This window comes from Sylvia atricapilla, chromosome Z (genome assembly GCF_009819655.1).
Source record: "Sylvia atricapilla isolate bSylAtr1 chromosome Z, bSylAtr1.pri, whole genome shotgun sequence".
Classification (NCBI taxonomy): domain Eukaryota; kingdom Metazoa; phylum Chordata; class Aves; order Passeriformes; family Sylviidae; genus Sylvia; species Sylvia atricapilla.
The window spans coordinates 14436716-14457429 of record NC_089174.1 but is presented as its reverse complement, the minus strand read 5'-3'; the positions used below and the strand labels follow the sequence as shown (position 1 = coordinate 14457429).

General features: G+C 39.5%; 1 protein-coding gene across 1 annotated transcript in view; it reads left to right on the top strand.

Annotated features, from left to right (window-relative positions):
- Nucleotides 1-398: 398 nt before the first annotated feature.
- The window catches only part of MEGF10 (multiple EGF like domains 10), an 81717-nt gene continuing 61401 nt past the window's right edge, over nt 399-20714 (top strand). Inside the window, exons 1-2 of the mRNA XM_066340066.1 lie at nt 399-459; nt 19297-19428. Of these exons, the coding sequence (XP_066196163.1) occupies nt 19313-19428 (116 nt within the window). The 5' untranslated portion in view covers nt 399-459; nt 19297-19312. The remainder of the gene's footprint in view (nt 460-19296; nt 19429-20714) is intronic.

The following is a 20714-nucleotide window of genomic DNA, read 5'->3' as shown; positions in this document are numbered from 1 at the left end:
GGAGAGGGTCAGCTGACGTTTCTTCTTCTGTAAATTTACGTCTCCAGACGGGGTTGAGAATCAGCCCCTCATCGAGGGTCCTACGCATTTAGTCGTTTGAAAAGACGGCTTCACTCCTCGATCACCTGCTGAGTAGGTACCTAGCTTTCATTAGTCCGAATAAAATGACCTCTAAGGTCCCTATGTAGCTCGCAGTTTGCCGGCAAGTGAGCGGAAGGCGGCGACTCCGGGAACGGGAAAAGCGCTCACCACCGCGCACCGCGCCACACTGCCCCTGGGAAAGCGGGTAGAGTAGTTAAAAATGTCTGTAGGTCTGGCCGGGGGCGGTCCGGGGCAGGCGGAGGAGGGGCTGATCCTCGGCCCCACCGCTCGTACCGCCTCCCGCTCAAGTCCCGGCGGCGACGGCGCTCGGCGGCAGCTCCCGGGGCCGGTCCGACGGGGAGGGCGCCCGCGGTACAGGTAGGCGCCGGTCGGACCCGTCCAGTCTCGCAGGTACCGGGCGCGGCAGCTTCGGGGAGCCCTCGGCAAAAGCATCCTCCGGGGAACGGGTGGGATGCAGGGCCGCCCGCGGTGCCTCCGCCTGTGCAGATCATCCAGGCGTGTTTTTCCCCGCGTTCGTGCGGGGTGACCGGGATGGTGAGGCGAGATGCGGGAGCGCTCCTGCGGTCCCGAGCCCAGACGAGTCGGTTCAGGTTCTCCTCAGAGCACTTTTTTTTCTCTCTCTCTCTCTCTCTCTCTCTCTCTCTCTCTCTCTCTCTCTCTCTCTCTCCCTTCTTTTTTTTCCCTTCTCTAAGTGCGTGTTTTTAAAGGTTATCCTTCATTTTCACGGAAGGCTTTCGGCCGTCCTGAGCAGAGACTAGAGCGAGTGCACGCACTGGAATAGGGGGATGCTTGCGTATAGATGTAAATTAGCATGACTTGCACGTGAAAATGCACATCTGTTTAATACCTTGATTTCGTTCCAGCGTATGTCCCTCAGCAGAAGCTGTCTAGAGAAATTCTCAGTTGTGTGGTATCCTGCACAGATTTTCTTTTGGCGACAGTAATAGTAGTGTAAGCATTTCCTATTTTGTCTTTCAGCCAAGGAGTAGCTTCAATCTGGAAATGTAGGCACAAATCAATTAGGAAAAATATGCAGCTGCTTTTCTTCGAATGAGCTGGGAATGGAGAGTTTTTTATAATCTTATTAATTAGTTAAATATTGCTGCTAGTCATAAGTACGAAATGTAGTCAAAGCAAACATGCATTTCCTTGAATCACATACAGCTCTGAAGTTTTTCCAAAGTACCAGCTTCTCGCTAGAGAGTGAGTTTAAAATCTCACTTGAAATGTGTCTTGGATATTAAAAGATGCTTCTTAGGTTATTTTATCAAGTTGGTAACTGAGCTTTTGCAGCAGTGTTTTAGAAAGCTGATTAATATTATGACTCTACACAGGAAAAACGTTTTTATCCAGCATCTTGAAGAACAAAGGGAAAAACAAAAAGACAAGCCTGGAGAGTAGCATTTGTTTCCCAGCAGATAAGCTGCTGAAAACTCTTAGATTCTTTGAGCAGCATGTCTGATGTGAGACTGAAGCTGAAAGCTGGCTTCAGTTCTCTTGTCAACATCCCTAAATGGTATTTAGGGATGTATTTGTGCCCAATAGCACAATACTTGGAGGAAAGCATACGTAATTAGGTATGTGTGTCCTTGAAGTGGAGGGAGAGGATCTATCAGGAACTATCTGAGCTGCGTGGCCAAAATACTATTGCTTGCTAGTTACTGGCCCTGTAAATGAAATAGTACTAGCATGTTCTAGTTTGATTTCCCATCTCAAATCAGAAACACCAACTGGGCAGGTATGCTCTGGATTTTTGATAAGCTGGACAAACTATAATTTAGCACCAAGTTTCTACTTGTTTACCTGTGTAACTTAAGCACCTGCACAAAATCAATATATGGCATCTTTGTAATAAACCTATTTTAATTTTTCTTACATAGCCAACCATGTAGCCTTGTCATACAATCAAATTTAAATGCGTGTTGCTCCCACCAGGGATGAATCAGTGGCATCATATTAGGATTGACTGTTAACATGGTATGGAGGTGCCATGGCTCTGTGCTTGGCTCCTTAGTGTGTGGTTGTAAGTCTGGAGTGTTACACGTCTTGGACAGAAAAGAGCAGTTCACAGGACTGATGATGAAATTTGTGGTTTTACTCACTGATTATAGTCCGTATCTGGCAAAAAAGTTCTAAACTGCAGGCAGCTCAGTGACCTTTGTGAAGTCAGCTGGCTGTGTCTACTTAATTTCTCGGGAAATAAGACTTCCGCTTTTCTGGTGTATCAGATGGTAAAATGGTCCAGACAGAGGTGGCACAGTTCTCCAGGGGCAGGGCTGTGCATGTCAGGTTCGAGTCCCCAGAGACTGCAGCTGTACTACCCTTGAGTCAGGGGGGAGATGCCTTAGCCCTTTGTGTACAAATTTCACCATCTAAAGGTCTACTTAGAACTCTGATAGCTAATGCCATTGTTTAAAGTGCGACTAGTGGAGTGGGAGTGAGCGCCTGGAGAATGTGTCCAGGGGTTAGAGCATTAAATGAGCTGTTTTGTGCTGAGCAGAAGGTTTAACCAAGTGAACCATACTTCGATGACCTGCACAACCATGTTTTCCACAATCAGCTGTTTAGCTGTATTGGTACACTTCCCCGCGCCTCCTCTCCCCCCTCGCCCCAAGGAAGAAAGTGCAGTTAACAAGAGCAATTAATTGATCTATGCAAAGAATACAGGAACTGTGCATTAACATACTTAAGTCTGATTAACATCTAGCAGAGTTTGGAGTGGGCTTTTGACTGCAGCTGGTAAGAATCCCTTGAATTTATATTCAGATTACTTGGCAGGAATTTTGCATGGCTTCTGTGGGTTGCTTTTTCTTGTCAAGGCATTTTCACTTCTTGTTAGGGAAAGAAAATGGCTTTTTGAGGAAGGTAAAAGCCAGATTCTTTGTGTATGTGCCACATAAACAAGTTTAGTTTTAGTCTAACCCAAGATACATTGGTTTTAAAAACCCAAAATTATGTAGCTAGTACTATAAGAGGGATGTGATCCCATTGTTTTAAAAAATTATTTTAATGGAACACAGTGTAGATGAGTTGTGTTTCTTTAGATATGGACAGGAATGGTGTGATAAAATGACAGTCAAAGTTATTACATCTTTATTCCTGTTAAGTGGTGTCTTCCTTGATGAATGATGCCAGTGAAATCAGATTTCAGTATGTAGTAGTTATGTTACTGACTCATTGCCAGGAATTTGATCCTGATTTTTAATATTAACAGATTAGTTTATCAGTAATTCGTACTGACTTCATATGCTCCAGTTAGCATAGCATAAACGTAGATATAACTGCAGTATTTTTTCATGTGAGAGAAGAATCTGTGTCCTGAAATTCCAAATGTTGGTTTTGTTTTTTTTTTTCTTTTACGTGTGAAAAGAGTATATGTCATCTAAAGCCATCTGTCAGAAAACTAGGAGAAATATTCTGGGGCAGGATTTGCTTTACTGGAATAGCTTTATTGATTGTGTCAGCATTTATGTTAATTAACCCATTCAAACTGTCTGGTCTTTTATTGATGTTTTGCATCTGTAAGGATTTGTGGTTCATGCCTTTGGATGTATACATTAGATTTATATTAAAATGTGGACAGCCATTTCTTCCAGTTTTTTCAGTGTTTTGTATCTGATTGTCAGAGAAATTAGACCATGGTCAGCAGTGGAGATACTAATTCTGAGCTCTTTTGATGTGCAAGGCAATGAAAACATACAACAGAAAAAAATAGTTTTGACATTGACTTGCTGTATGACCTCAGGAAAGAAATTTAGTTGTTTTTCTGTTGCTGTAAAAGAGCACCCTTCTCAGCTTACCAGATAATTTTTGTTGAACACATAGAGATGCGTGTGCAAAGTTATTTTTTCCAAGAAATTTAAAGACTTCAGATCAGTTTGTCATTTTAGAATTATGATCACCAGCACTAAGAGCTGCAGCTTGTATGGCTCTAGCATCTACCACTGCAGCCACAGGCACTCTATAACAGCACAAGAATAATAGCAAAAAGTGAATTTGCCTTTTGTAATCTAAATCCCAAGGCAAAAGGCAAGAGGAAATAATGAGAGGCAGTGAAACAATGGAGGCACATGTCAAGCTAAAGTCATATTATTTTCATCAAAAGTCAACAGAAATTCGTACATTTATAGGGATTAATAATAGCTCTTTTTTAGATGAGAGTCTTCAAATAGGAGACAGTGAAGAATTATTTCTCTGTAATACCAGTATATTGCCAATGATGGCTGGAACCAAGGGCTTGCTAAACAAAGGGTCAACATCTTGTAAATACTGGAAATGCTGGGCATGGGAAAAGACCATGAAAGGCAAGGGGCATCTTGGAGAAATCATGACCTTAGGATGATGCAGAAGGTGAATTTGTCACACTGGACAAGCAAGGAGACCAGCAAGGGTTTGTGGTCTGGGTAGAATTGTCCAGGCAAGAGTCAAAGGTGGCCCTGACCCATCATGGTGGTGTTTGTCTGGGGCAGTGCTCATCTGGAAGGGTCTGCTCAAAGCAGCAGCAGAGGGTGTAGAGAAGGAGGAAGGCTCACTCAGGCATCTCAAAAAAAAAAAAAATTATACAGAGGAGGGTAATGTGTGTTTAGGGCACCTGGCACATGTATGAGCAGTACCAGGGTGGAACACGAAACCAGGGCTCAGAAGAAGTTATGTTACTTTGATAACATAATCAAATTACTTTGATGGACTGCAAAGGAAAGAAAAATGGGCTGGACAGGAGATGGTATGTGAGCTGGTAGGTTTTTGCTCCGTGCACAACCCCATTTCTTTCAGGAAGAAGCCACTGCTTCCCAAAGTTTTCTGCACATCACAGACATGATGTCATGAATTCTTCCCACACAGTCCCCGTTTCCTTCAGGGGTAGGTCCTGTAAGTCCTCTTCAGAGTGAGTAGTGCTGTATTTCAGGAGTTGCTGTACAAGACATTAATCTCCAGTACAAAATTATTCAAGAGACAGTATGGGCAGGAGGATGTTGTTCTTAACATGGTTTGGTCTCAGCCCTGTGAGAATACTTTTTGTTAATGAAAGCAGAGACATCCGTACAGGATTTTAATGAGTTCAGCATGTTTAAAGAACTTTTTTAATTTCTCCTATACAGAAGTCTTGTCCATCTATTTTTCAGAATTTTGTTTGGCAGAGGAAGGGTTGGGTGTTCTTGGTGAATTGAAAGGATTTACAGAGCAAGTAGTGAAATAACATTGTCACCTGGCAAGTTACTTGACTTTGTCCTGCGGAAATGTTTTGATTTTATCTTGCAGACATTTTCTGAAGTACAGGAGAAAAATATTCAAGGTGGAGATAACTTTGACTTGTGTGGTGGTTTTTTGTTTGTTTGTTTGTTTGTTTGTTTTTCCCCCTCTAATCCTTCACTGTTACTTGGAGCACAATTCTCTGCTGTTGTAGGGCTTAGGAAAAGTGATTTAAAGTGATTTAAATAAACGATGGCTATGTTACGTTACCTTCCCTGCTTTTCATGTGGCCCATAGAGGAGCTTCATAGTCGGTTGATTTGGATGAGGGCTTTTGAATCCTGACTTCTAAAGTTTCAGCATTGCTGGGCTGATTAACTAAAGAGCAGTAAAAGAGTTTCGATGGCACAGCTCTGCCAAAAGGAGCCCCCAAAGTGAGAGTTCTGTGTGAAAGCATGCCTTGCAGTTTGAGCCCAGAGTGACAATGATTGTAACACAATGCTGCTCATGTGACAGTAAGACAAAGAGGCCATTATGCACGGCTGACTGGCATCAGATCCTCCAAAAGCCAATAGTCACACCAAGCTTGATCACCCTGAGAATGCGAGCACACTGGATGCACTTGCATGTTGAAAAAAAAGAAAAAGATGTGTGTTTGTGTGTGTGTGCATTCCAAGGTCTGGTTAAGTTTTAAGTACAGAATGACATAATTGATTTCTTTATAGTTTTTTGGAAGCTGCTGTCAGGAGTCACAAAAAACATGTAACATAGCATTGAGAACAGATATAGTGGGAATAAGATGGAGTATGCCAACAGGCCAAGTAGATCTTCGACTTTCTTAGCTTCTTTGCTCAATTGTTTCCTTCTGTGTACTTTTGAGCATGTGTAGCTGAGTTTTAGTTTCCTTTAACGTGTTTACAAAATTTTGGACCACACTGGTCTGTCAATACACACGCCATCATCATGGAACTTAGCACAAATACTGGCTGTGTGTGTTTGTGGGAAGCATCCGTTCGGTGATTTATAAACTCTCTTGAAAGGATTCAAGAGCGCTTGATACATGAAGAAATATCCCTGACAAGTTGTGAGCTGTGACAGTCTAGGTCCCAAAGGCAGCAGGGCTGGAAATCTACTGAGTAAATAGGATACAGCAGCTGCTGAGCTCTTCAATTAGAAAGGTATTTGTTTAAAAACAACTGGTTTACCTTTGCAGCCTTGAGGGCTAAATTGACTTCTCCAGCACATGGGACGTGGCACCAGATGATGGCTAGAGTTACTGGTGATCACACCCTACAAAGAGGTTTGGCCTTATTTTCTAGCTACTCCTGTATGTCACTTCTCCTTTTTATTGTTTTCCTGTGGTAAGAATAACTCCACAATCTGCACAGGCTGCCTGAATATGTCTCTCTGTCAACAATCTCTGAAAATCAGAGGCTGCCTCTTTCATACCCTCTTTTTGCCTATGAAACCCCTGTTTACCTCTCTGGTCTCCTTCCCTCCCAACTTCTTCCTGCTTAGATGGTGAAAGTAGGAAAGCCAAATGATGATTTGGGCCCCTTTTTACAGAGCTGTTTGTAGGCTCCTCTGGATCTGGGAGAGTCCCCTCAGGACAGGGCACTGGACAGGATATTTACCAGCAGCACTGTCAGCTCCCCTGTTTAACTCCTGGCTGTGTTTGCTCCATAATGGAGCTTTCCTGCCTTTTTAATCCACGCCACATGTGAGTGACCCAGGCAAACCCTGTGGCAAGACAGAAGCCCTGTTGTGTGTTTGTGGAGCAGTTGCTCAGAAGCTGATGTACAGCTGTGGCTGGGCTTGTTTGGAAGTGAAGAGTAACTTGATCTTTTAATCTTTTTTTCCTTCACTCCTTCCCCCAGCCTTCGCCCCAGACTGATATTGCAGATAACAACTGTTTCTGAAGGGTACCTGCCAGTGAGATTCAAGTGCGTATTTTAAATTGAGGGGTGAGAGTTCCTGGCGATTTTATCAATCTGCAAAGAATGTAATTTCTGTTTGTTTTTCTTTTTAATAAAATAATTTTAGCTAGTTTCATTTCTTTTAAAATAAAAGTTTTAACTGTACAGAGGCTGAGGGTCCTGTTTTATTACTTGCATTGGGTAAACCAGGAGTGACTCAAGTGAGATCACTGAACTTCCAGAGTAACTGCGATGAAGTTCATGACGCCAGACTCATTGTTTGTACATTTTAGGATTTATGAAGACACATCTGTGTCATCCAAGTATACCAAAGCTGCCTCCACCAAAGCCAGAACAACTGGCCTCTTTCAATAATTGAATTTTCTTGTAGACACAAGTGGAATTGCCAGCACTGTGATGGACTCTGCTGAGAGTGCATATTGTGTTCTTTGTGCTTTAGGATTGGTTTGGATTAAAGGCATTACACATCACAGATTCTGCTGTGTAGGTATGCCACAGGCCTCCATCACTTTAAAAGAGAAGATGGTCTCGAAGGAAAAAATTAGCTACTTCCAGGGAACTTGTTTGAACTCTAAACCCACAAAAGACTGCATTTTTAATTATTGAATAAGAAGGTTGAGTGACTAGTTGTTGTAAGAGTAAAATAAAAACATTGCAAGAGAGAAGCTTCCTTATTTTAAGTATCCCCACTGCTTGTCAGTAGATTTTTCCGTCTCCATAACCCGTTTCAGAGAGCTGTGAGACTTAATCTCATCTTTGGAACAATGTTTTTCTGCAATTTTAATGCACTTTTTAGATATGCTCCATTCTTTCTTGCTGAACACTAGTTGATGCCAATTTGCATTATGTATGAATAATGACAGCCAGAATATGCATTCATGTAAGTGAACCTTGATGCAGTGGTTTGGGGTCTGGTTTGCACCCCTGATATGCAGAAGAAGATTTTTTGGGGGCTTTTGCAGATTGCCAACCTTTCTTGTGTGTATTTTGAGAGCAGATCAGATTAAGAAAAGAGGGTTTTGTTTGGCTTGTTTGCTGAAGTAGTGCTGGGATGCAGGAAGGAAATGCTCTTTCTCATCTAGCAGTGAGACAACTTGTGAAGAAAGCCTGAGGTTGCTGCTGCCCCTTGGTCTGTGCAAGGGGGTTTTGGAATTAAGTAGAAGTCCATTGCAGTCACTCCAAAAATGTCTAGTGCCACTGAGTAACAATTCTGGAGCCTGCTTCTAGATACACACTTCAGACTTTATCTTCTTCTCTTGTGGGAGTCTCTCAGTAGACTCTTGAAAATTACCCTGCATGGCTTATCTGCAGGGAAATAGGCAAAACTTTAGTGCATTGATGTTTTCTCTTAGGCATATGTGTGTGTTTTGCTTCATTGCTGTTTCCAACAAGACCACCAATGGGGAAAAAAAACAAGTGAAAAAGCAGACTGTCAAGGGGACATTATTGGTCTCTTCAGAGGTGACCCAAATCTATAAAAAATTCTCTCAGTCCTGACATTGGGTGTGGTAGTTCCTTTGTAAATGTTTAGGACCCAGAAGTCTATATTTCATGACATCATTGTTATCATGGCAGAATATCAAACTGGAGGCATGGGTCATGTGGGTGCCTTGAAAATGGAAATTAGCAGACCTAAATTGTATTTTCAGCTCTGCTGTTGACTTGTTTTGTGAAACAAGATGAAACACTTAGACAGACTGGAGCTGAATACTTTCCATGTGTAGCCATGTGTTTCCACAGTGTGGTTATTAAGTGTAGCCTCAAGAACAAAAGGCCTTGCAGGTTAGAAGTGTCATAGATCTTGTAGGGAGTTATATCAATTAAAATACTGTATGTGGGAGTATTACATAATGTGTATCTAAAATATATGTGCCTAGGTGAGTGCTATCTCTTGCTGTATTCACTAGTTTGAGGGAAAGCAGATACTTGCAAAAGAAAAGAGATTTCAAAGTAGAGAGTCATGTGGAAACTTTCTGTATCCCCTTGTAGCATGGAGCAGCCTCGAACTCCTGAGGGCACAACAGAAACCTTTGAACAGTGACAAGTATCTGCTCTGGCTCATCTCATCCATTGGGACAGACTCCTTCCAAAAAACAGTCACTTGCTCTCCTGGAGGGGGCACGTTAGTATCCCAATCTGCCCTCCAGAGAGAAGAAATATTTTTGCATGGGTTGCTTCAGTGGGCAGCTGACAGGTTGGGTCAGGCCAAGTGTCCATCGCTTGCCCAGCCCATGGTGGACAGCTTTACTTCAGCTTCCAGTGCAGAAGCATTCTTCTGCCTTTCAGGAATGGATGCAATGGGTGTTGGTGCAGTTTTTGTTGCTCTTCCACACATACTTTTATGTTTCTTTGCACTGTCTGGAGCAGCAGAGAAAATGGTAAGGAAGGTCAGATAATCCCTTGCTCCTTACTGGAGGAAGTGGATGAAGAGTAGTTTTCTGCAGTACTGCAGCTGGCCTGTCTGTCTTCATGCTTACAATAGCAACATACATTTCTGTGCTCTTGGTAGAAAGCCTATGTGAAATTGGAAAAAATAAGTTAGTCGATGGAGAAAATGTCGTTTTGCTATGTCAGTAGATGCTAAGAGTGTGTTCAAGAGCCAAAAGAAAATCAGCTGGTCATAAAACCAGTTGTTGGCCAGCTCAAGATACCTGAGGTTTTTACCAGGTGTCATGATCTGTGGATTTCAGAGAAAAGCAGTTCCTGACTTCAGGTTTCATCCCAAGTTTCCATACAGATCAAAGGAGACTGTCCTTTCCATTTTTGCTCTTCGTAGAAGCTCCCTCGCTGTGATTGTTCAGTCCCTCTGCAAATGCTGTGCCGTTTGTCACTATTCCCTCAGCCCTTTGCTCATCTGCTGGCAAATTAAGGCAGAAAATTAAGAAATTAAAATTTCACACCACTGAATGTGAAATTTCATGTAGTGCAATTTCCAAATTCTGGGTTGCTTATGTCTCTCTCATCCATTAATGAGAGATGACACATTCACACATTCAGATAATTACTGCTCTTCCTTCTGAAAATAGGGACTGCTTTTAATCTACCTTTAAGAAAGGAGGAAAAAAAAAGGAGAGAGAGAAAAAAGAAGGCACAATTTGCAATACTTAGTTTAACTTTTAATGAATGACTGAACAGGCCAGTGTTCTTGTAGTTGTAACTGAAACAGCAGAAGCTGTAACAGAGATGCTGCTAGTTCCAGTTGGGCTATAAGTTATAAGTCTACTTTACAAAGTTTTCTGGCAGAGTCTCTGGCACATACACTGCAGTCAATCAAAGTAAAGTGCCTAATAACAGATGTGGCAATTAAGCTGAAGAATTCTGTCTCTCTTGTTTAATTTTTATTGCGGAGAATAGCAGAGTACCTTATTAAACCCACCATCATAGAGATTATTTTTGTTTTAATTTGGCATACAAATGTCTGCAAAAATTAGATCTCTGAATAGGGTGCTTGTTACTAAAGGCTCTTTGTCAGACGATGACATGAACAGACCATTTTTGTATGACAGATATGTGATTGTGCTACTGCTGTCTTTTTGCACACTGCAAAGAGGTACGAGCTTAAAGAAGTCAACATGTGTCCTGAAGGATAATATTTTGTGGGATTTAGTGCCTTGTGTTCAAGTTGATAAAAATGTGGTCTTGATTCCTCTGGGTTCAAATTACACTACCCTCAACTGAAATCAGCAGCAGGCATTTAAAAAGGTTTTAGATAATCTAAGCCAGGTAAATTAACATTTTAAAGAAAGAGAAATTTTCTTGATAAACAGTATTAATTGCAACCTAAAAAAGTTGGCATCTGATTCTTGGAGCTTCTAAGGCATTTGCCATCATTAGTTTCTTATACTGATATACTGGGCACTCTTTCAAAAGGCCTCTGATTCATCAAGAGACAAAAATTAATTTAAGAATTTAATGATTTGAGGTGCCTTAAAATTTATGGTAAGAAAAAACTGATGCTGATATAAATCAGAACAGGAAACTTCGACATGAAACTACTCTGTTAGTATAAAAGGCATAAAATACAAAGTTGTTTAGTTGATCATTCTTTTCTAAGAATGATTCTTTTCTAAGAATGAATCTTCTAAGGATGATTTCTAAGAATGATTTTCTAAGAATGATTCTTTTCTAAGAATGAAAGAGTCTGCTTATTTACCGCCTGCCACAAGCATGGGTAGCAGTTTTATTTGTTGGATGTTTTATTTATTCACTAAAGCACAGCATTTTGTCCTAGAGCTGGTACTCTATGAATGTATTGAACAGTTTGTGCCTATGTGCATTCACCTGCATATTTATATATCTTGAGTTGCAGAAAACTTGCAGACACCATGGCACCTGGCAAAGTTGAATTTCTCCCCAGGAATTTTTATTTTTTTCTCTGCTGGCAGATAGAAAGACTAATAACTAGAATTCCACAAGTACTAGAATTCCACAACTGTAAACATGGTTTTAAATTTGTATTAATATTTATTGATAATGTATTGTGTTTAAGCTAGTTTACTGTGAAAACCACATTTTTTGCATGTCACTCAGTCTAAAGGCCTCTTGAGTTTGTGTTGTAATTTCTGTGAAAGTTCTTCAAGGCAGAAGTTCTTCGAGACTTAAATAAAGATAGGATTTATCCCTTTAATTGTGGGTTTTTAAAAATACTAGAATTAACCAGTCACTTTTGGTTTTGAATTATGTTCTTCCATTTTTCCCTTTGAGTGCAGGAGTACTACATCCGTTCCAACCTCTGCAAATAACCAAAATGAAAGATAGAAGTGAGTGAATGAACTGTCAAAAGAAACACTTTTGTTTTCCCCATTCTTCTGCTAAAATGTTTTGAACTTTCCTTGTAGGGTGATGGTGGTGTCTGAGGCTTTGTGCAGTGAATCACTGACTTTGATTGCTGGAAGTGGAAAAACTGATCTGTAATGCATTGAAATATATCAGAAGCTGTTAAGGAGAAATGGCATCAGAATGAATTATTTTGGTTTTTTAAGCAGATCATTTGAAAAGTGAAGTTTGTAAGCTGTGATAAAGAATTAAGGAGTGTAATGCTTGGCGTAAATCATGAAAACAGGAGCTAGCTGGAAAGTCTACTTTATTTTCTGTTTGGTGTTACGTGCAAAATGGCATTTCACTAGATGATTTACAAGGACAAAGGTACTGAAGCAGAGTTGCCAGTGATTTTTTTCACAAATTACAGCACCTTGTTAGAAGCTAGGAGTCATAAACAAATGCAGGAGTTTGTATGTTGGATTTTCATAATGAAAGGGTCCAGTGAAAGGCTGCGACAAATGCAGGGAACGGCAGAGTGAAGAACTTCGCCAGTGATAACAGAGGCTGTGTCTGGGAAATGGAAGAATCTAATGTATGATGAAAATGTATGTAGGAAAAGAGAGCATGCGTGTGATGGGGGAGGGAAGGAAACAGAGGCTGTCTTTGAAGAGGGCTGAAAAGCAGAAGATTTTAAAGGAAGGTAAACACATTTGAAATTGATCCTAAATTGCATAGGCAGCTAAAGTAATTATCTGAGTCCTTTGATTGTATATATCCTGTATATGTCCTATATATCCTGGCAATAAACTGAAAGTGACACAATGTCTGGAAGGTTGGTAATAGGAAAAGAGGGGTCACAGAAGCTTTGTTCAAGAGAGGGTAAAACCATGAATTATAATTTCCGCTGCAGTGGAACCAGGGCATTTATGTATTTAGGCAACCACAGGATTGTCCCAGACAACTTGTCAGCAACCACAAAGTTTTCACAGTTACATCCATGAGTGCAATGTCCTTTTTTATGATTCCCATTAGGAAAAAGGTATCAGCATCTGATATCTGATTATTATGGTATATGGATGAGGGACTATGACAAAAATTTGATGGATATCTTTATCATGTAACTCTATAATAAAGCTTTCATACATGATAGTAATGCCTAATTTCAGAAACAATAATTCTTAAACACATGCATTCACCTGTTTTTACTTAATCTTAGAGTCTTCACCTGTACCATTAAAATAGACCTGGGATTAATATAAAGAGATGTAAAGGAATACATTATTTGAAAAAAATATTTTTACATATATTAATTAAAGTAAAGAAAGGGAGAGGAGGGGCATATGATTTTTGTCTCAAGCCTATACTGTATAGATGCTATTAAATTGTATGCTATTTGCCTTTTCTGCTGAGAACTAGCTGTAAACTTCCAACATCCACCCTGGGAAAGATGTCTAGGGCTGAGAGATCCTTTGTGTGTATGGCCCTGGCACAGTTTATGTTTCACCTAAAATGTCTTGTGTAAAAGAAGCATATCAGGATTTATGTTCAAGGTGCTATTTCATCTTCTCAATGTGTGCTTTTCAGAAACTTTTGTTTGGATTCTATGCAGCTTTAACTGTCTTTATTTGGTAAATTTAAATCAGGATAGAAAAAAAATATAAAAGGGTAACATATTTAGCCAGAAGATTTTTGTTAACAGTTAATTCTGCTGGCTCCCTGTGAAAATAATCTTTAGACATAAAATACCATGGGCTATAGGTGACCTTAATGGCTCAATATGTATGCTTGCTATCTTCTGGAAAAAGATGAAAATACTTTCAAGTGAAAGGGCCCTAATTTAGCAGACAATGACAGCTACAGTGAAATAACCCTATGTTTGTGATGTTTGGCAGCCTTTCTCTGAGGAATAATAATGGCTCCATCTGCAGAGTATCTGGCATGCTGGCATTTGCCTTTACCATGCCTCCTTGCCTTGTGAAAACTCTTTTCCTGCCCTTTTAATGCTGATTTGAAGGAGAAGAGGACCGATAAATGGGTATATGGTCCCTGCCAGCTTACCAGCTTCTTAATGTGGCAGTAAGTGAAGTCAGCAGGCCAAAGAGAATCTTGCATTTCAAGAGGACAATTCCTAGAGGAAACTCTCATGTGATCTTTTACATTAAGAACAGTTCTTGTAAAAGATACTGCTGAGTGTTCTGAAGGGAAGGACAGAGTCCTTGAGGACCTTGTTGCAGTATTCGGTGCTTTTTGGTCTGTGCTGCAGCACAATCCATGTTATCCAGACACCTGTTCGATCTGGAACCATGTGGCACTACTACTGCAAATCCACATATTTCCTGGGGGGTAAGGTTTTCTGTTTCCTCCCATGTTTGCAGTTACCTTATTTTATTCTGTGCTTGTAATTACAATCCAAGAGGTTGCTTGATGCTTACGGAACGATGTGCAGTGTGACAACTCCCAACCTCTCCAGGTTTCCACCAGAAAAGTAGGGAAAAAACCCCCCAAATACAGTTTAACTCCAAAACTTACTCCGGTTTACAGTTCTAATATATTTTGAAGGGTGCTCTCTGTTATTTAACATCAAGTCATTTATTATTCCATTTATATTTAGTAGGAATGGTTGAGAGATGCATTGTGTGAAATTACAGCTTTACTTAAAGGACCATGATTCTGTAGCTTTCAAAACTGGTAATTCCATCACTTATGGGTAAATAAAGCCTGATTTCCTGCAGACTTGTGCATTATCACTAGATTCTCTGGAACTCCACAATTCAAGACTTCTTCCCCTCTCTTGCTTCAGTTTAAGCAGCCAATAAATTTACAAGTTATTGGGCAGAGGCCAGAACACACAAACAAGTGTGATTACATTAACCTCAGTTTCTTAGAAGCCTCTGAAAATTCAAGAGAGACTGAAAAATAAAAAATAACTAATCTTATAATAAAAAATTGGTAATTGATTACTGATCTATTTTTCCTAGTAACATAACTTGAAAAAAGTAGCAGCCTGTCTGTCTCCGCCAAGGAGACTTGTTCCGGCACACTCAGCCGTCTGATTTGGTTATTCTTCAAACATGAGTCTAAATGAGTAGTTTTTCCCACATAATAAGCTTAGCTCATCTTCAACACCTTTGAACTCTCCAAGTGTGTCAGTCTGTTTCACAGTGAGATTTGAAAGTAAAGCAGCACAAGTGAACAGGGTCAGATCTGACTGAGCTGCATCAAGAAGGGCTCTTACAATCTCTGATAATGGAGGGTGTGAAAGTTTAGGGCACTTCAGTTTAGGGCAATACAGGGTTATCCTTTAGCAAATTCTCATGCTGGCTGTGCAGATCCCACACATTTTCTGTCAGGCAGAGTCTCAGCCCTGCCAGCTTGGTCTGTTCTGAGCTCCCTGTGACAGTGACAAGTCAGTGCTGCCTTTGGAGTGACATGTTTTGAGGATTTGGGAAAAGACCAGTCAGTTTCCATTTGCTGTGACTGTACATCTTCAGCTGGCCTAAGGTCTGTGTGATAATGCTCCTAATTCAGGTTATTTTGTATTTGCTGTATGAATGAGATTTCATGTGACAAAGTGTCAAACTGATTTACTGATTTCCAAAGGGAAAATGCCTTCTGCTCTTTATCTGTTAATTCTCTATGTAATCTAATGTAATCGATAAAAGCAATCAGTTGTGGGGGCTTTTTTTTAATGGAAGCTAACACGGGATTAATCATCATTGACAAGATTAGGTCAGATTCAAATTTTGCTTTGCCTTTCTCGTTAGGCGTGAGAGAAATGTTTTTATAGGCAAATTTGTCCCTGGTAGAGAAGCTGAGCCTCAGGAGCGAAGAGTGTTACGGAAAAGGCTCTGAAAAGGAAAAGGAAGTGAAAGACCAAACAATTTATCATTGAAAAATGTTTAGAAAAACCCTTTTAGCTCATGTGGAACTGTAATTGCCAGTTGCAGTCACCAAGTCTGTCTGGGATGCTCTGGAGAGTGTGAAGTCAAGGACATCTGCAAGGGGCTCTGCACAAAGGAGTCTGTGGTTTACGATTCAGTGTGAAATGTGAAGAAAACCATCATGGACATAGAGTAGGTTTTTTTTGAAGTAGCACTTGCCGTACATGCAGGTTGACGCTGTGTCAGTGCAATTAAGAATAGCCCATGGGCTTGCAGCTCAGAAGACATTTTGATGTCCCTGTGCCCTATCACTGCAGAAAGGCAGGACTGAGTGCTGTAAAACCTTTGATATGCCATGAGCGAGCATGAAAGGCTGTCACTATTCTGGTGTTGGTCTTCTACCTAAATGGCCCGTTCCTGCAGCATTTTTTATGTTTCAATGGTAAAAATGCTTTTGCAACGGTAGTGGGAAAGCTGCATCAGCTTTTCCCTTGGTCTTGGGTCCATTATGTCATGTTAGCAACTGTGTCGTACTATTCTCTGTTGCTCATGCAGGTCTAATCCTGGTTAATTCTCTGGCAGCACTTGATTTTGCTGACCAAAAAATATTTTTTTGCAGCCTTGAGCAACCTTTACTTCTTTTACGGTCCATCATACCTCCCTCTGCCCTGCCCCCCGGTTCCACCTGTATTTATTTACCTTTTATTACAACAAGTCTGATGGAGAGCTGTGTGCCCTCAGTTTTGCCCTGTGGCTTTGCTCTGGGCAGGTGGATAGATTAATTTATGACCATGTCATAATTTTCACCTCATAAAGAAGAAGCTTTTTTTTTTTTTTTTTGCCTTTTTTTTTTAGTTACCTGTTCTTTCTCTGATCTTGTCCTAAACTCCACATGGGGGGAAAAAACCAAACCAAACCAAACCAAACCAAACCAAACCAAAGTGTCAATACAGTTGGTAGTGGCAGAGAAGGTGCCTAAAAATCTCAGATATTTGGTATTAATGGTTAACTGTCTGTATTTATGTAAGGCACATACAGGATTTTTCATCAGCTTACTAGTGACACAAATGCAATTCATGTTTGCAATTCAGATGCTCAAGTTTAAATGTATTTTAGGGGAGTACCTGTGATTTGTGGAAGTATATTTCGTACACCTGTTACTCTTACCATTAAAAATTGTTAACGGTAATGATAATGGTCACCTATTACCATTTAAAAACAAGCTTATTAATAATTATAATAAACCTTGGTGTGACCAGGTTAATTTTTTAACATGATTGTTATTGATTGTATGATTTTTATGTAATACATATATTAGAAGTTAAAATTCCATCATTAGTTTACAGAGATTAGGGAAGTACTCTACAGTTGTTTCATGTAGCTGCACTTCTTTCCTGTTAAAATTTTTAAATCATGGGCCTGGATTATAGTTGAGGGAAACAGAGAAGTCTGACCTGAACAGACACTGGACCTGCCTTAAAGTTCCTGTCCAAAATAAGAATAAAGATACAGCTTTGTGAACAAGAGATTTTGCCTCAAGTGCTGTAGAGAAAGCTGACAGGCAATAAGACTTTAGTGTTCTGTTGTGGAAAGAAGTCTTCGTGGTGAAACACCAGCCTAAATTTATTGGGTTTTTTCCTGTCTCATGTATGTGCTAATTTGCACAGGGAAGGCATTCCTCAAAATGAACGTTTTCAGTACATAAACTACAGGTTCCATGTATGTGTAGGAAATGAAAATACTATTGTGTTATTGGCTGCAATAATTTGAGTAATATATGGTAGGAAAAGTGCATCTCTGGACAGTTTTTCTTGGTGCAAACCATAGGCAGCAAGAGTTAAATGAGTCACCTACATCTTTTATTGCTAATATCAACACTTTAGCAATGCTAATCAGCTGTACTGATTTTCTGTTTAGATTTTCCTTAATAATTAAGCAAAAGATTTGAATGCAATCAAGTTTTACTCTAGGGGTTTCATGCAAAATGTTTTTTAATTTTAATTTTGTTAAATGTATCCTGCAAAAGGAAAGTTGCTGAAGTTGAGAATAAAAGAAAAAAAGAAAGGGAAATATAATTTACAGTCTACTTAATCAAAGTGAATATTTTCAATGAAATCACGACATTATTAGCTGAAAATACAGCTGCTCTTTAAATAATTGCACATTGGCTACTTTGCTGCATGCAGAGAAATAGTTACAGACTGTGAAATATCTTTCAGCAGCCTGATTTTTCGAGAATAATTTAGCAAAATGAGATCACCTCTATATCCTCAGATACCTTAAATGTAATAGTTTCTTTCTGTGAGGTTTTTTATGTTGACTTCTGCAGTAAGGGCTAAGTAAGACTCTTTTGATTCTTTCTTTCCCATGGCCCTGTGGTCTTTTTTCTCATAAAATAAAGTGATGGATGTAATTTTCTTTAGTCTGTTCTATAATATTTAAAGTAAGAAATTGCTGTTTCTGGATTAATTTACTTCGTTAAAAATATTTGTATTAAACATGTTTATTAGAAATTATTTTATCATTATACCACAGATTAGGCTCGAGGATTAATTTTTTTTGAAGCCACATAATGTTAGAATTAGTGTGTGAGGAAGTAAGGTCAAATGTTCACTGAAACAGAAATCTAGCTTAAGTCATGACAAATAAATTATGTCTTAATAGCATTCATTCTGATATTTGTGGGTTAGTGACCTGTTGGATTAGGAGTGTTTCAGCATGCAAACTAAAATAATTTGCTTAGTAAAAGTGTTAGGATCATATTTTTAGACCTTTGCGTAACTACAACAGCTTTTTTAAATGAATGGTGGTTGTTGTGGGTTTTTTTGTTTGATTGTTTGTTGGTTGTGTTTTTGTTTGTTTGGTTGGTTGGTTTTTTGTTTTTTTAAATTTTTTTTTTTATTCTGTTTGGAAACTGTATAGCTGGCTGGGGATGAGGAATTAAATTTTAGGGATTCATTTAAAGAGCAGTGACAGTGTAGGGTAACATTTGAGGCTGTGTTGGCCATGGGGAGCACATGGAGAGGCACAAACCCTTCCTGTAAATGAAGGACGTGCAGGGTTTCTGGTTCTCTATCACAGCTGAGCCTCTGTACTCTTGTGGTCTTGAGCATGTACCAGCCTTTATTCCAGACTTCATTCCAGACTTCAGCTCTTCTCAGTGTGGGCAGAGCCTTGCTGAACACACCCAGCCTGGGTGGCTGCAGCTGGAGGGTAGTTTGTCCACGAACTGACGTTGCATGAAACTGCTCCATTTGAGTTCCTCTGCCAAAATGGGCATGGTATTGCTGCTGCTGGGCAAGTAGTGTGTGTTCTTTAAAATACCCTTTGATTTAGGTTTTTAGATTGATTCTTGATGGATTAACATTATTAGGTACTTTGTATTCTGTCTGGTATTATTATTGAATTAATTTTTTTTTCTCACAGTCATCTCTTTGGAAAGATGGTTGTTCATTTCAACTCCCTTTTTGGCTTCCCTGTCATACTCCTGTGCCACTGGATGGGTTCAACTGTGTCTTTGAATCTGGAAGATCCCAATGTTTGTAGCCACTGGGAAAGGTAATACTTTACTTTTGGAAAAATAAATGACATAAATTCTGATGTAATAATTTTGCCTTGCTTTACTCAGCATGCTTCAAATTACTGAAGGCTTTTAGCTGAGTTTAAAAATGGGGGGAAAATTTTCACGTTACTGCATGGGCAGGTGATTTCATGGATAAGTAAGAGTTATTTAACAGTGGGCTGAAATGCATCTTTTCATTAGGGGTTAATGCAAAGGAAAAAAACACCACTAGTGGTACTAGCAGTTTTACACAAGCATCTGGGTACAAGAATTGAGTAAAAATATCTCTTTCCAGTTTAGGTGAAAAGAAGTTTTACATATGCAAAATATAATTAACCATATTGGAATTTGGCCAGATTTGATTAGGATGATTTTTGTTCAGCACTCATGGAATCTGAATTAAGATTTGTTGTTTTATTATTTGATGTGGTTCAAAAATTTATAACATGCAAAATGAACTTAATCATCAATGTAGTTGGTCTGTTTGTTCATCCAATTTCCTGTGAATTGCAAAATGCCACAGTAGGTTGGAGAGGTTGTGCCTCAAGCACCTGCTGAACTTCTTTTCTTGTGTAAAAGTTATGATAGTGAAAACAAGGCTTCTGGTCTTACTATAACTGTTGTGTAATTGATCAGCTGGTCCATGAGAAAGTCTTAATTTTCACAGTTTACTTGAGAACATTAGTTTTTCCTGCACTTAATGTAAACTGTGTTTTATGGTTAATCATGGGGAGTGCTGCTAAGCCACTGTACATTTGTGATTGTTATGGCTGAATCTTTACAAGGAAAATTAAAACTTGTATTTACTTTTTAACAAAGTCTCTCTATTTAAAAGATTAAACCAAACACTTTAGGACTTTCCTTGGGAATTTACCTGAGCTTCGTGTGAAGCATTTGGCACCTCTGCTTCAGCTGCAGTATACAATTCATAAAACAATGTGTATGCAAGTAGTCAGCATATTAAATACCTTTTCATAGTAGTCAGGCATTTTTCGACAATGTTCCTGGATATTGTCCTATATTTTGTGTGCTTTGTTTACAGTTTTTGTATATAAAAATATTTTTGAGAGAAGCTACAACATAGTGAAAGCAAAATGGGAAAGAAATCTGGAATACAACTGTGTAATATAATTAAAAACAAACTATTAAAAGTCTGCAGAAGGAAAAATATACCGAAATACTCATCTAGCAAGCATGCCCACTTTGTTGCGTGAACTTTTGTTTCTTCTTGGGCTGTGTCTCAGAAATGGGGCAGAGCTCCAAATAAACTCGGTGAAACATT